Source organism: Symphodus melops (genome assembly GCF_947650265.1).
Source record: "Symphodus melops genome assembly, chromosome: 3".
In the NCBI taxonomy this organism is placed as follows: Eukaryota; Metazoa; Chordata; class Actinopteri; order Labriformes; family Labridae; genus Symphodus; species Symphodus melops.
Genome location: NC_136693.1, coordinates 13,868,705 through 13,881,627, shown reverse-complemented (window position 1 = coordinate 13,881,627; position 12,923 = coordinate 13,868,705). Strand labels below are relative to the sequence as shown.

The following is a 12,923-nucleotide window of genomic DNA, read 5'->3' as shown; positions in this document are numbered from 1 at the left end:
CTGGCCTGATGGCTGTTGCTTCTGATCAGAGATGGCAGATGGTGTTTGATTTTCGTATATAAACTCCTGACTTTGTGGAGATGGCTTCATCATGTTTAATGATTTAAAAAGTAAGTTGAATGCTGGGAATAGTCCAATGCTGAAATCTACTACCAAAAAGCCCTTACCTCGCTTCCAGATGTGACGATTGATCCTTTTTAACTACATCTACATATGACACTCTTCTATAAATCACACAATCTTTCAATGATATATCATTCATCTGAACTTCACAACCCATGCATTTCTCTCCATTACATATGATTAAACTATGTCATTCTCAGGCCTCATATTCCAGTCTGCTGTTTGGCAAACTACATCCTTATCCAATACCTCGAAAAATCCCCCAAACCCTGAAGATCAAAGATAACCCCATACACCGAAAGTCATATCACCAAATATTCCATTTCACATAACTGGTTGGTAATAATAGTGCAGACTGGAACTGTGTCAAAGAAAAAAAAACAAAAAAAAGAAAATTGAATGATGAGCTCCATTTGCTGTGATGGTAGGGAATCCGAGTACAAACAGCAGGTCCTAAAATCTAAAAAATGTTCTGGTTAGATTTTGTTCTTTACTTTAATATACTTTCAGAATATGGTATAAACCAATGTACTATTTCATAACTAAGACATGGTAACATTACCAACAGAAGCTCAAAAGGAGCTGGCTGTGAATAAAGAGATTTGATTATTAGAATGAGAATCAAAAAAGACCTTTATAATACTGAAGTATTGGAGTTTAATTTTTTTTAGAAAAGAGAGCCAAAAGAAAAACACAGGGTCAATAAACTTCCTTTGAAGTCATCTCCATAGACTGCGTTGCAATTTTGTTTTTCTAAATTACGTGAAAGTCCTCAGTGGAAATATGCATACTCAGAAACAGGAGAGAGATTCAGGTCACTACTGCACTTACAACTGCAAAATGAACATGCCCTACCTCCTGAAACTTGTTTGTTGCAATGCAAGTTAATAACATGCTGGGACAACCCCACAACCCATACTCATGCATATATCCACATGCAAATGAACACATTGATCATTTGAATAGTACTTTGCATTCCATATCTCACCATTTCATGTTCAAACTTTAACGGCTCTCAGAGATCTCTTTTAATCAGTAGCTGCACAGACAGTCCTCATGGTTCAAATTATTTCAACATGACTTTTTCAACCTAACAAGCATAATTTAAGGAAATTCCAATCTAGTGACAGAGATAGTCCATCTGAAGAAAGGATCCAAGTTTGAATTATTCAGCAGTCTTAAATTGTGAGGCGAGTGTTGATTGAATGTGTTGACATTATTTAAAAAAAGAGTTTGTGGAGCTGGCAAGGAAGGCAGTGAGGGATGGTAGAAGACAGTCTATGACTAGGCCTCACAGTTCAGTGGCTCTGGAGACTTCCTCTACAGTCTGTGTCTCTGAAGAGAACTCAGATGGGGAAAATTGGCTCTGTAAATCAACATGAGATTCTAAAGAACTTTATAAAACACAAATGTGTAAAACTGCTTATGCTGAACAAAAGCCGGCACTTCAATCGCTTTACTTGGCCATCTTAGGCTAGTAAAAGTAAAGTGTCCGACAGTGTTACCCGAAGGTCTGCCACATTAACGACACAGGGTGAGGTGAAGGTGAGCAAGAAACAGAGATGATATGTCGGGGATGGGCTTCAAGGCCCAGTAGTTAATTTTTTTTTTTTCCTAACACCACAGTGTCTATTCTAGGCATCAGTTTGTCATGAAGGAATGTGAAGGCCATAAAGTATTGTTGCCCTTGAGAAGTTGAAGAGCATTCTTGTCCCCAACTCTTAAAGCTGTCTCTCTCGCTTTCACTCACTATCACTTTTCCCAACCCGTACTCCCACCCTCTCTCTCACTCCAGCAGTGACTTAAAGTAGAACACAGGTGTAGAAGACAGCACCCGTGGGAAAGATAACATTTGGGAACATTCCTGGGGTTAAAAAAGATTTTTTTTTTCTGATATTCTTCATCTGGAGAACTATGTAATTGCCTTGGTTCCATGACTGTGCCTTTGTCCCCTTTGTGCCTACAACCCACACTCCCCATAGCTAACTCTTACATCACCACCTAGTAATTTCCATATTAGACTTTAAACAAGAGATCTCATTCTCTGCTACTTTTTTATTTTCATCTTTCCATTATATCCATCTTTTGTTTTGCAGAATAGAAGGCATGATGAGAAAACAAGGTGCAAAGTAATCTTTTCCAGAGCCCCTAATAAAAACCTCATGACACCCTGGGCTGTACCTCTTAATTACAAAAGGATGAAATCTTTTCTTCTACATCTGGAGAAAACGTTGTCTGCATAACACTGATAGATTTACAGCTCCCAGATCTAACCCTGAACTCCAGTGCACAGCAATTAAGACAAAAACATGGATGGACATCCAGCCCTGTGAAGGAAGAGATGGCTATTTTGCCTTGGCACTAACGAAAAACCTCAGAGGCCCCACACTTTCACATATATTTTTTTACTAAGAAAATAGTTCTGAGGAATCTAGAAAACTGTGACTTTTAACATAAGCCCATATAATAGCCACATAGATGTGAGTTACATAAATGTGATGTGAGACACGTCACATTTGTGCCACAAATCCAAACACAAATAGTCTACTTTGACTAGAGCACACTTGCAGAAAGCAGGATCTCTCTGACCCACCACTAACAACAAACAGCTCATGAAATCCAGGGAAAAAAAGTTCTATGAAGTTCTATAATCTAACCGTTCTACAATTATTTATTTATAAATCGATGCACCACAAAATAGAAAAACCTTAGAGGCAGGTTTGCTAAAACGAAGAAAACTTGGGCAAAACAAAGGCTTTGGATGTTCTGAACACTCAGGAACTATGGTTGTAAGTCATAAGTGGTTGAATCCAGCTGCCGTCCAAAATACAAGAAAGCTAACAAGTTTGTGATCATATCGAGACCTGCCAAATATACTGTATGTCAACGTACTTGATACTGTTTTATTGTTATGTTTTTTGGATGGGCAACTGGACTATTAGAACACAAGGTAAAAGGGATGCAGAAAGCCAGGGCCACATACCCATCATTCTGTAAAATATATTTGTCCCATGACTCCACTCAGGAGCCCAAACCAAAACATAGGAGAAGTCCCTGTGTGCTCATCATGGCACCTAAGACCTCCTCCCCTCTTCTCATCTGTCTTTTCAACCAACCTTTCTTTTTCATGTGTAGCTCCACTGAACATAGACGTCAGAGTTGAGTAGTTTTGTGGCCCTGACCACTTGGAGGCCATTAATCTGGTGGCTTAGCCACTGATGTATTGATGGCCGAAGCCGGTAAGCCGGCCCGCCTCACTCTCTCCATCCCTTCAGCTTAGCAGCTACATAGATTCACAGGAGCCTACATCTGGCCTCATCAGAGCAGTGTTTACCAGTCAGATTCCTTCATTAGTCTCTCTGGTGAAATAGGTGTAGCAAAAAGATCTGTGAGACGTTTGATTTAAGTCATGATAGGTAAATGCATTCAGCATGCATCCCAGTGTGCAGTGTTTTAAGTATTTCTTGATCCACACTTTGCACCTTTAATTCAAAGCACTTATAAAGAAAAATACACCTTATAGAGCAGTAACACTCCAAAATTAGTAAGAGGGTCAAGACTATTTATATTGTAAGCCTGGTTATTGAGGCATTTTTCAATTAACTCAATTATTATTTGCATAAAATTACCTGACAATTTTAGAGGCCAGTGATTTCAAGGATCCTTAAAGGGTTGTTTTGAAGACAGAGAAAAGGGTAACCTTTCCATCTTGCAGTGGGGGAGATACAAAGACAGGACCATGACTGATATGTCTGTAATACGTCTTGACATTGATAAAAGAAGACAGATTCAGAGTATAACAAAGATTAGATACTGAGAGTTTCCTCTCTGTCCTTTTTATGTTACCATAATAGTAACAGTACTATGCTCTTAGAGGAGGAGCAAACATCTTCTCGTTGTTTAAGAACCAGTACTTTGGCCAAAATAATTATCTACACAAAATCACTGATTCGAAATATATCTGTTGTGAACAAAGAAAAACCCAAATTGATATTACTTAACTTCCTATCCCCTTCTTTTCTTATAGACCAATCTGCTATTTCTTCTGATCAGGCAGCACAGAATCAGCAGCTTCTTTGCATATCACCTAAAGTGTGCACTGCTCTTTGTGCAAAAAGACTAATCTAACAATCTTTAACACATGGAGAAATATCTTACTATTTCCTTTCTCTAATCCTCCCATGGCTGTTTGTGATGGAAGACATATCCATGTCTCCACCACAGACCCCAGGAAGAGAAGCTGGTCTGCAATGCACTGGGCTCTTTTAAGCTGGTCAATTGTGGTGGACAGCCGCTGAAAACAGATGGGAAAGGACCAGCTTCCATTGCCTAAGCAGCCTGCTTCCTCTTCTTTGTTTCTTTAACTTTGTAAATCTCAGCAACACCCACAGCAGGGCAGTTGCATGTACAATCTTCATCAGAAGCAGCAGCAGCAGCAGCAGCAGCAGCAGCTGTGCGATGGGTCAAAGCCTGGCCCACTCTGTGGCCTTCTCAAGGGGTGGGAGCAGGAAGGGTTGTGAAATTCGCACACACTGCCAAGAAGAAAGCCCTATCGGCTCCCTCCCCTTACTTGCCTGACAGCCCCTCTCTCCAATCCACCTTTATTTACAACTCCATGCCGCTCTTTCCTTGTTTCACCCAATCAGAGAAACTGAGATCAGTTTGAGTTAGGGTGCTAGAGCTTAAAACCAGAATCAGGATCATAGCTGTATCAATAAGGGGGGTTGTCAGAGGAGCCCATTCTGAATTTAAACTCCTCCTCAGTGTACTGTTATTCCATTGATGATGTACATCACTTGGTCTGATTCATATTACAATAAGTTCTCGATGAGCAATTAAAATGATACATTTCATGAGCCCTATGTTGTCATCTGCTGGCACTTTAGATTACAAGATGTGGCCCTGAGTATGTGTGTGTGTATGTGTGTGTTCATTCACACACTTGTGCATGTGAAAGGAGAGAATGGGCTGTCTCCCAGGATGTGCAGCAAGCGCTTTATTAGAGCGGTAGTACCAGTAAATCAGAGCTCAGCCCTTCCTGGAACTGCTGCAACCTTTCCCACTGAGCACTATTACTGAACAATCATAGGCTAGCCATGATAATTAGCAGAGTATCTATCCTTCCAACCCTCCTGTGCCCCCCCCCCCCTCCATCCATCCCCTCCCTCCTGTTTGTCTCTTCACCCTCCTTTTAACACTCCTCTTCTAAGAAATGTCTGCTGTGTGAGTTGGTAAGGCCAGATACCCGTGAGCAGAAAACAATTCTATCAGTATAGAAATTCTGAAAATTGATCTGTTATGCCAAAATCAGGGCAAAATTACCATTTGGCCAGAGTTTAAGTCAGCAGGCGTTTTTCAGTGCATGAGTCTAAAGTAAAATTCATAGCTTTATTTGATTGAAAAACTGGATTATATGTTTTGGGTTGCTGAACAAAACTAAACCTACTCGTAGTTGTATTTAAATATATTGTGCAAACATGCAGGAATGGAGTCAATCCTGGTAGTTATAGACTTTGAGCCAGTACTTCTGCTTAAGATCATGAGCTAACCACCTCAATGCCTTTTCATGAAACCCACTAATCCTTTTTTAAACACTGCAACTTATTTCCTTCATTATAAATTGTGATGCTCTCTGTATAATGGAGATATATAATTTCCTTAGTGTCCTTTGATTCTTTTGGATTACACTTAGGAGTAAAATAAGAACACTAACCCCATCTAACAAACAGATGTATTATGTTTCTTAATGGGTCAGTTGCTGGGCTCCACTTTACACAATGTTAGTACAGAACTTATGATCAAAGTCTCTCTGTTTCTCATCAGTAAAGTGCAGACATTGGATGTGACTGTGTTTAAGGCAGAAAAGAGTTAGGTGAAAAGTTTGTGTAGTTGTGTTTGTTCTCATTAGAGCAGGACAAGGACAGAGGGAGGGGTGTCAGGACTTTCTTGGTTAAAGATTCCTGTCTGATAGTGAAGGCACTTTCTCCTTTTCTTTCCATGGCCAAGCGGCATCTGGAGTGGATTTTGTGCTAGCAGACACCGAGGAACATGATTACTTTCGGCTAACTGGGCTCTAAACTGATTATGCATGTGCCAAGCTAATGGACTACATTTGCAAGAGGAAAAATAACATCCAATCAATCTCAATTACCGCCGATTGCATTGGCCCCCGAGACAAGGAAGGTAGCCAGCTGACTCCCTGTGCTCCTCCCCTTTCTCCCAATCCTTGACTGGAAGCTGAGGCCTGTTGCTGGGCCTTGTTAGGCCCCACCCATTATGTCTGGCTCGGGAGGCCAGGGCCTGGGAGTTGTATAAATGCCACTCATCTCACCTCCACACCAACACTTGTCAAAATCTTGGAGACTACTTCTAAGAGGCTACCAATTCACAAAATATGTACATGACTCACTGTGAAATGAAAAATTGAATGCAAAACAAAAATGGAGGGTCTCAGGAGAGAGCCACATATTCTAAAACATACATCACAAGAACAACAGCTTTTTTCTTTTTTTTTGGGGGGGGGACTTCTAAGAAACTGTTTATGTTTAGGAGTGACCATAATGGGCAAATGGGTGTTCATCATGATATCATCAGAGCAACTAAAAAAGGCCTTTGGTGCATGGGAAAAGGGGAAGGTGAAAGTTAGTTACATAGCTACATAAGGCTGTACTGGCAGAAGACACAGCGCTCTAAATGAATATCTTTCAACTTAGAACAGAGAGCACAGGGGAATACAGCATCACCCCCCACTGTGTGTTGGTCCATGTGGTTAGGATGACTTGCTGAATCTTTCTGTGGTCTTTTGGAACATTCCAATACATGGGGTGGTGGGGCTGATATTTTTAGAAAGCCCTAATATGGGCCACATACCACAGACTCTCAAATTATCCCATCCAGCTTAGCCCTCAGTTTAAACCTTGCTTTTTAATTCCAGTAATTACAGGCTCCAATTTATATGGAGCTGTGCACACAAAGGGCCCGTTTAATGCAAACCAGTTTGATTTGGGTGAAGTGTCCCAAACATCTCCCACATCTTACAGTCTGTTTATGCTGACTTGATGATTTATTTTCTCCCTAAAAAGGTTAAAAATGGTGCTATTTGCATCAGATTTCTTTAGGGAGGAATAAATGAATGGTGATTTTCCCTTTTTTTTCTGTCTCTGCATAATATACCAAATTAGGTTTACAGTCTTGTATGCCACTCTGGGGTTTTGCCTGTCAGTATCTCTACCAGGACAGTAAATCCAAAGTGGGACAAAAGACTGTAACATTTTCAAGTCAGCAGCCACTACAAGATGCCTCAAAACCATGTAAACGTCTTCTACTGAATCACAAATGTAAGTCACAGAATGTTGTAATAATTCTTGTCGACTTGTGAACAGCTCTGTTTCTGAGTAATGTCTGAGATGCAGAGAGCTTAAGAGGACGCTGTGTTCTTGGGTTGAGAGAGCAGGTAATTTCTGGACAAATGCACACACTCTTTCTCGGAAGATCAATTGGTTTTAAGAAATATGGAGCCATCTTAAGAGGCTTAAGTTATAAAAAATGATCATGCCTGGATGTGTTGTACATATTTAATCCCCCACAGCCTGAGCAGCAGTATGACATATGTCTCTTCTCTCTTTAAAAACCTTGTGTGGAAAAGGAGATAGAGAAGAAAATATGTTCCTCTTTTGCTTTCTGGACTCACAGCAAAGTGGGAAAGCTTAAAGATAATGCAATATGAATTGTAGCCTATCTTGTGAAACAAAAGAAGTCTCTCGCTCCAAAGGTGTGTGGTAGGGAGAGAGTTTGCCAGAGCATGTCTATTTTGGTCTGATGTGAAAGTCATTGGAATGTGGGCCAGTATGTCCAGCAGCATGGGCCAAGACACGATGACCATGAACTGGGAAAAACACAAGGATATCTTGCTCTGCTTTTCTGCTGTATTCCAACTGACTAAACAAAACATGTTGCATATTTGCATTTTTTAATGTGCCTATGAATAAGCTGATTCAGAGAATGTAACTCTGCCCTCTGTTTGTTCTATTGCAAACATCAGACTGACAAGCTACTATACTGTACATGGGGCACCACCTTCTGTGTCCATCGACTCCTGTAACCGCTGTTCTAGGAGCTCTGCTTTATAATTCCCACTTTCACAAACTATTAATTGATTTTTCTCTTTAACTTTTGTTTCTGGATCCAAAAATTTCAAACAGGAAACATTACTGCCATGCCAGGGGATCTGATGAGGCACGTATGTTGAAACAGCTCTGTATAGGTAGAAGTTATTTTTTTTATCACAAGAATAGGCCAAAAAAACCCAGAATTGTTGGGTTTTCTTTGTAAGAGCCAAACACATTTTAATAGACAAAGTTGACAAATGAAGGCAACGACAGGAAACAAAGTTAGTTTCTGCTGACATAGCAAATGCTTACAGGGAGCATGTTGAGTCAGTGTTTGTATGTGTTCTGTTGTGTGTGTATACATGTGCAACTGTGCCAGTTTGGGTTAAGCGCAGAGTGGCCGAAGCCGCAGACAAACAGGATAGGTACCTAAGTGGAATCAGGCCTGTTAGATTTATGGCCATTTGTTCGGAGAGTGTTCATCCATTGGCTATTATGGAATGATTAGAGGAGAAGGTGAAGCTCCAAGTCCAGCAAAAATCAATACGGCTGTCGAGAACGATTCAGCCTTTCCCGCTCCGAGGAGTATTAGCACCAAACCTCTGTCTCCTCACACTTCTTCATTCGTCTCCTAGTGATTCACCCCTAAGCCTCCTAGCCAGCTTCACCTGCCATGTTCTTCTCATGGCCACATAATGGCCCTACTTCTATATGACTACTGGGAAGGCAGGGGTCACACAACAGAGGTGTCTTAAGCACTTTGAATAGCTATTTTAACAGTGTGGGCAATACCCAAATATTTTCTGTATCTCTTGGAGGGTACCTATTTTAGCAGGAGGAGGATTAAGTGTACATGTTGCCATTTTTTATAAAACCATCAAAGATCCAAAATATGACTCAAACATACTACTTTTCCTGACCATTGAAGCACACTTTAAAAACGGATACAGGCGGATTATTCAGGTTGTCTCTTCTACTGCACTAAACAGTCTGATGAATTCAGTTTGAACGTGAAAACTGTAACACACTGCTATAGGTTGATCAGTGGGTGTGATAAAGAAGTGACAGGACGACTAACCTTGTAAAGTTTGAGGCTTGCCTCATGGCGTGAATTGACAGTATGCATCCTCAGCTTTTCCAGGCTGTTTGTGTAGTAGTCGCAGGCATTGCACTTCAGGTGCACTGGATTGCCAATTGCCACACATTTCAGGCGCCATTCATTGCCTTTGCCTCCTTCTTTGATGTGAGCTACAAGTTGGTACTTTTGTACATGTTTGTCTGTTTTGCAGTGCAGCTGGAAGTTGGCCTTGAGCTGGGTGGTGTAGTGGCACAACTTGCACTGGTGTGAATCGCCCACCACAGCACGCCACTCCTCCTCCGGCAGGCTGCGTTCAGCTCCCATATGCATGCCAAGCACATCCAGGTTGTCCGTGGTGAAGCGGTTGCACACAGCACACTGAAAGAGCTTTAAGGAGGGGTCGCTTGTCTGTGATAGACTTTCTCCAAGGGTCATCAGTTCTTCGGACACCAACTGCCCACTGCCAAGCCGCACATCCATAGGGATTTCTCCACCTACTAGAACATTGTGGAAGACAAAAACAGACAAAAGAAAGGGAAGGTTAAAAAGGTGTTTAGATGTGTTTAAAAAGGTGTTAAATAAATATATACTTAGTGTAATGAACAATATCTGTCTGTGAGACATTGTATTGAGGATATTGTGTGCATTTATGAGCATATAGCGATGCTTGCTTTGAGCTTAGTGTGCAGAAGCCAGACGTTTCCATAGGGACAGGAACCTCACACTGCCAGAGAATAAGTGTATACACTGCCCTTTTTGGGCTGGTGCACTCTCATGAACGGTCTGTAAATAAACTGCAGAGGCCATGATCTTTACAACAAACAAGTTTATGTTTATCATTACTATCATTACTATTCCTATCATTACTGAACAACTAAGTTCCCAAGCATGTATTATTTTAAATAGAATCCATCATCTATGTTCACTGAAAGATAATTTATAGAAAAACCACTTTCGTGCTTGGATTCTTCACCGTTTTTCTCATAATGTATATACACACCTAACAGATTATTCTGGCCCATGCAATGGAGAGGAAAAAAGAGCAAGGACACAAATCCATAACACTAAACACTGTACTTATGTTGATACAGTCTAAGAAGTCTCACTTTAAAATATAACTAAACATTTTTTAAAGAGAAGCTGGAGATGTTGCATTTGTCTGCTGAGCTTTATTTTCTAGATCTACCATTCAGGCTTGACCACACCTGGCTTTACACTAAACTAATTTTAGCAGCTCAATTTTATCCATTGCTGTAGCATACAGCAGTTTTTAGATATTTCTCTTTTACCTGAGTATTAATTGCCAGGAGAGGGAGACCTTTGAGAAACCCTCTGAAATGACCAACAGACCAAGCTTTCTAAGGATGGCTCCTTAAACTCTCTTGGAAAACACCTAGATGACACACATGCATGATCAACCTATCCCAATGTGTTCCCTGACCATGCATCTCTCATTTCTAACTGGCTTTTGTTCTACTTTAACATGAAGGGTAAATTATTTAGACCAGATAATCCAGTTCCTCACCAAATTTTGTGTAGAAAGACTTTGATTTGTAGCTCTGCATCTGTTTTTTGGTTTTATGCCGTTTCCACAATATAGCAAACATAAATACTTCAACCAAAGTCAATGTCTAAGATAATTAGGTCTGTATAAGATAATTAGAGATTAGTCTTGAAAAATACTTACAGAACTAATGTTCTACAGTGATGAGCTGTTGGGCTGTACAAAGGACAACTAATACCAATACAGAGAACTAAAAGTCAAATTCTGACTCATCTCCTAACTATCTAATACACTGCTGCTTATTTTTTTTATTTTTGTATAGCACAAGGATTAATAGGAGGCTGAGATCAAGTCAGGTCAATATTTGTTATTCATTTATTTGGCAATAGCCTTAGAACTAAAAAATCCATAAAAAGCATGAAAGCCCAGCTCTCACTTTAGCAGCTTGGTCTGATATCTTCCATTGATGACAGATTCTCAAAAGATTTACTGAGCCCTATGTATCATACTGTAAAGTTAATACTGAAGTGTTTGTGCAAGATGATTTCAAGGGTTCCTCAAAGTGCGACCACGGATGACACCACTGTAGTTTATGGACCCAAACTGTGTCATTATTGCCTCCCTTGTAACATGCTTATTACAAGTCAGATCACAGGGAAATGAACCAGATGGCAGAAGAGGGGGAAAAATTAGTCACAGCAATCAATTCTTGTTTGTGTCTCTGAACGGGTGACAGTTGGAGGCAAGTATGTGCAAACTGTGGGGTTGTAACTGGCCCACCAAACACACTGCAATTCTGCCGAATTACACATGCTGAGTCCTTCCCTCACCAACATAAAATTTATAGCTGCAATTACAAAGTCAGAAAAAATTCAGAACTCCAGTGGTGCAGTTCAGCAGCAGTTTGGGAATAATGATATAAAAAGACTGATCTTAGCTTCTTAAGGGTGAGGGCAGGGAAAAGAGAACAGAGAGGTTTGCTCCTTCTAACTCATTTGTGAGAGGAAAATTACACATAAAGTGCAAATACAGTGTTTTCTTCAACACTACCACTTAGCTTACTGTATTAATGTTTTAAAAAATTCGAAAACCAAAAACATATTTTTTTTGCCTATTCATAACTAAAATACTAGTAGAGTAAATAGATGACATGTAATTCTAATGTTGGTCTTGTGAATTACAAGGTTTTTATACCATTTTTGGATCAATGCATTTGTCATTAAAACTTTCAATGATGTATTTGGTTAGGGCATGGAGTAAGCCAAAAAACATATTTTTATCAAATGGATCAACTCTAACAGCTCACTCTTTTTTATTTTAGCGAAATTCTGCTTTTAAAATGGGAGGAAAAGGGCAGGAATATCTTTGGGTAGCCAAAGCTCTGACTTGTACTTTGGGATTTTGTACAATCAACAGACATTTAGGAGAGGAAAAATGGGACTCACCAAGTGCAGGAGCCAGAGCAGCCATGTTGGGATCCAAGTGAAAGCTACCCATCAGAAACTGGGCTTCGGCTCCTGCTGGGTCAATCTTGAGGCCTGGTGGAAGGCTCATGTTCTGGGTCAGGTAATATTGGTAAAGCTCTGCCTCAGAGGGTGATGGCATGGCTCCCAAGCCAAGTCGGCCATGCTGCATCTGAGTCACATTCTGCTGGAGTAGCATCATGTTGTGCATGTGCTTCTCGCTGGTCATGTGGATACGGAGGTTCCGTGCAACATTGGTTTCGTAGTCACATACCTCACATCTCCAAGTAGGTTTGTTCTTCGGTTTGGTTGGGGAGGGGGCCCCACACGGTCCAGCCATATGGGTGGAGGACTGTGTAGGATGGTGGTGTGGAGGGTGATGGCTACTGGCCTGGGTCACAGAGGGTACAGCCACCACTCCTGCTGGGTTATGTCCAAACACCTGCTCCTGCGCAGAGCCAATGGATCCTCCATTCTGCAGTGTCTGCATGTTGTTCAGGTGCTTGTCCGACTGCATATGTATGCTTAAGTTGCCCTTTGTGGTGGTTGAGTAGTTGCACACCTATAAAATATACATCAATTTTACTTAAAATACAGAAAGGGTGACATTCATTACTTTTGAAAATTATTTTACCTCTTAAATACTC

The 12,923-nt window shown here is 40.7% G+C and overlaps 1 protein-coding gene across 7 annotated transcripts in view; it reads right to left on the bottom strand.

Moving 5' to 3' along the window:
- The window catches only part of zfhx3b (zinc finger homeobox 3b), a 272,318-nt gene that overhangs the window by 69,602 nt on the left and 189,793 nt on the right, over positions 1-12,923 (bottom strand). For all 7 annotated transcript variants that reach the window (XM_079340133.1, XM_079340132.1, XM_079340135.1 and 4 more), the window contains 2 exons: positions 12,259-12,838; positions 9,310-9,806 (listed from right to left, as the gene is read on the bottom strand). In XM_079340133.1, coding sequence (XP_079196259.1) covers positions 9,310-9,806; positions 12,259-12,838 — 1,077 coding nt within the window. The remainder of the gene's footprint in view (positions 1-9,309; positions 9,807-12,258; positions 12,839-12,923) is intronic.